The 2,642-nt window shown below is 34.0% G+C and overlaps 1 protein-coding gene across 3 annotated transcripts in view; it reads right to left on the bottom strand.

The window, feature by feature from the left end:
- The window catches only part of LOC106877074 (fibropellin-1), a 34,188-nt gene that overhangs the window by 24,587 nt on the left and 6,959 nt on the right, over window positions 1–2,642 (bottom strand). For all 3 annotated transcript variants that reach the window (XM_014925859.2, XM_014925858.2, XM_014925860.2), the window contains exon 2: window positions 899–1,088. In XM_014925859.2, coding sequence (XP_014781345.1) covers window positions 899–1,088 — 190 coding nt within the window. The remainder of the gene's footprint in view (window positions 1–898; window positions 1,089–2,642) is intronic.

Consider the following 2,642-nt stretch of genomic DNA (forward strand, 5'->3'; position numbering starts at 1 on the left):
ATACATACAGATATATATATATATATACATATATATATATATGTATGTATGTATATATATATACATATATGCGTATATAATGTTAAATGTCGAAATAATGTCTAAGCAAATCGTTTGAATACTTCATTTACAATCATTTCATCATAATTTAATATAATGAGTCTTCCATAATGCTGTAATCATACCGGCAACTATTGATTAAACTTCATGCAGCATGTGGGATTTTTTCATAACACATGTTGATCATGACTCGTGGGAATTTCGTAAAAGGAAATTTTAGGATTCATGTTCAACATTATTAGGCAAGAAATCCTACATGACACAGGAAAATTAATGATTGCAGCATTACGTAAGACCGGTTATTTTGAAATATGATGAAACAATTGTAATCAAAGCATCGAAAGGAGTTGATAACTCCATGTCTACTACTACTGGTAGAACGAAGGAAGAACGTTTTGTGGGAGTTTTGCCCCATGCGTAAAATGGAATTGAATATAAATCAGAAAGCCAATGCAGAAGATTTCTCTGAGCGAATGCTGTCCTAAGGGGTATTCAACGTGGACAAGCGGTGGTTGATGAAGCAAAATTATCGGCTGAAGTTAGATAGACAAGAGATTCCAGACAGAGAAGTGCGCGAAAGCATCTTTTGACCCTTACTGTGACGCTCATACTCTAGAAAATTGTGAGTCTTTTGTGATTAGAGACTTCTTTAATTAGGATGTCAGCGCACTTGTTCTCTTATAGAGAGGCCCAGGTCTTAAAAAGAACCTAAACTGCCTCTCAAAGAATTAATTATAACACAAAAATATTACACTATTCTTATGGTAGTTTTGAACTTAAGACCAAGGATCATATTTACTAGTTTTTAAAAATTTTTTATGTATAACGATGTACTTACCGATAACTCCTGTTTCTCTCGTCCCATATTCACACGATACTGTGCTACTGTCAGGTCTGGCACAAACATTGAGACTTGTTTGACATTGTAAACTTCCGAAGTTTGAGCAATGACGTCTGTTGGCCAGTAAACGATTGAAATTTTCAAACTTGATTAGCTTCACATCAATAACATAGTTTGCTACAATTGGCTGCAAAGGAACAATAAGAACCCTTTATTAGATATGTTTAGCACACTTAACATTGGTGCATTTTATTATTGATTGAAAATAAAATTTCTTTTAACTCTTTACGATCATTTTCATTGTATACAAAAGGGCATAATAGTTAGTCTGGAGTAATATTCATGCCAGATATATAAATACAAACTGTTTAATACTCATTAAATGTTAGATTTACCTTTCTTATGATGGCGTGTTAATGTTACAAAGGCGATTAATGATGGTGGATCATGTATTTTGTACTTCAATTAATTTATGGGAGAGATACTGTTTCGCATCCTTCTAGATTGATAGCATAAGCACGGACACAACTACATTAGGTTTGACAACGTAATGGCAAGTTTATAGCAACAGTAAGTTTGGAAACACAAGTTTGATGGCATAACTGCAATAATTATGACAATTAAGTTTGAGAACATAAAGTTCAGTATGTTTAATAGAATAACTACAAAAATGTTATATATTTATTTATTGTTATAACATAAACACAATGTTTGATAACTTAACTACAGACGATATATATAGTTCCCTTTCAATATATGTGTCATGTTTCGATGTAAGAAATCAATACAAATAAAATTAATGCGATATGATTTTACACACACACACACACACACACACACACACACACACACACACGCACACACACACACACACACACAACACTCACGCCAGCCCACACATACACACAATCAAACAAACAAACCACCATGCACATATTTATATAACTGTGTAAGTGTCTGCATTGATTCATTCTGTGTAAGGAGAATAGTGCTTTTTTTTTTCTTCAATATTGATATTTGTTCAATATGAGATTAATAAAAGGTGACTGTGAAGATTAATGCAGATTATAAACAGGTAAATATTTAGTGATACCATTGAGTACAGAAAACCGTATTTATACTCATGAATATTTTAGGTGCACGCACACAGGTCTACGCACAGACGCGCACACACACACACACACACACATACACACACACACACACACGCGCGCACACACACACACGCACACACGCACACATACATGCACAGACACGTGCCTGCGCGTTCACTCGCAAGTATGTGTCAGTGTATTTGTTTATGTGTGTTTGTATGTTTATGTGTCTATATAATTTATTGACATTAAACATTACATACTGGCTACTACGCAGTAAACGGTATTGTTCAGACGATAAAACTAGATGACTAATGTATACGTATGTACATAGCCATTTATACACCCAGCTGCGCATCCATCCATCCATCCATACATGTATGTATGTATGTATGTATGTATGCATGCATGTATGTATGTGTGTATCTATCTTATATATATATATATATATATGGGAGAATATACAAAAAATAACAACAGACGAGGACAGGTGGTGTAAATAACAAAAGTATATATTAGTATGACGCTCGGGAATACGGAAAGTCTTTGACGTTTCGAGCTACGCTCTTCAACAGAAAGAATACGGAGACAAGGAGAAAAACACGGAGAAAAAAAATTGAATAGTGTTCAGTCAACGGTCAATCATA

This window comes from Octopus bimaculoides, chromosome 9 (genome assembly GCF_001194135.2).
Source record: "Octopus bimaculoides isolate UCB-OBI-ISO-001 chromosome 9, ASM119413v2, whole genome shotgun sequence".
Lineage (NCBI taxonomy): Eukaryota > Metazoa > Mollusca > Cephalopoda > Octopoda > Octopodidae > Octopus > Octopus bimaculoides.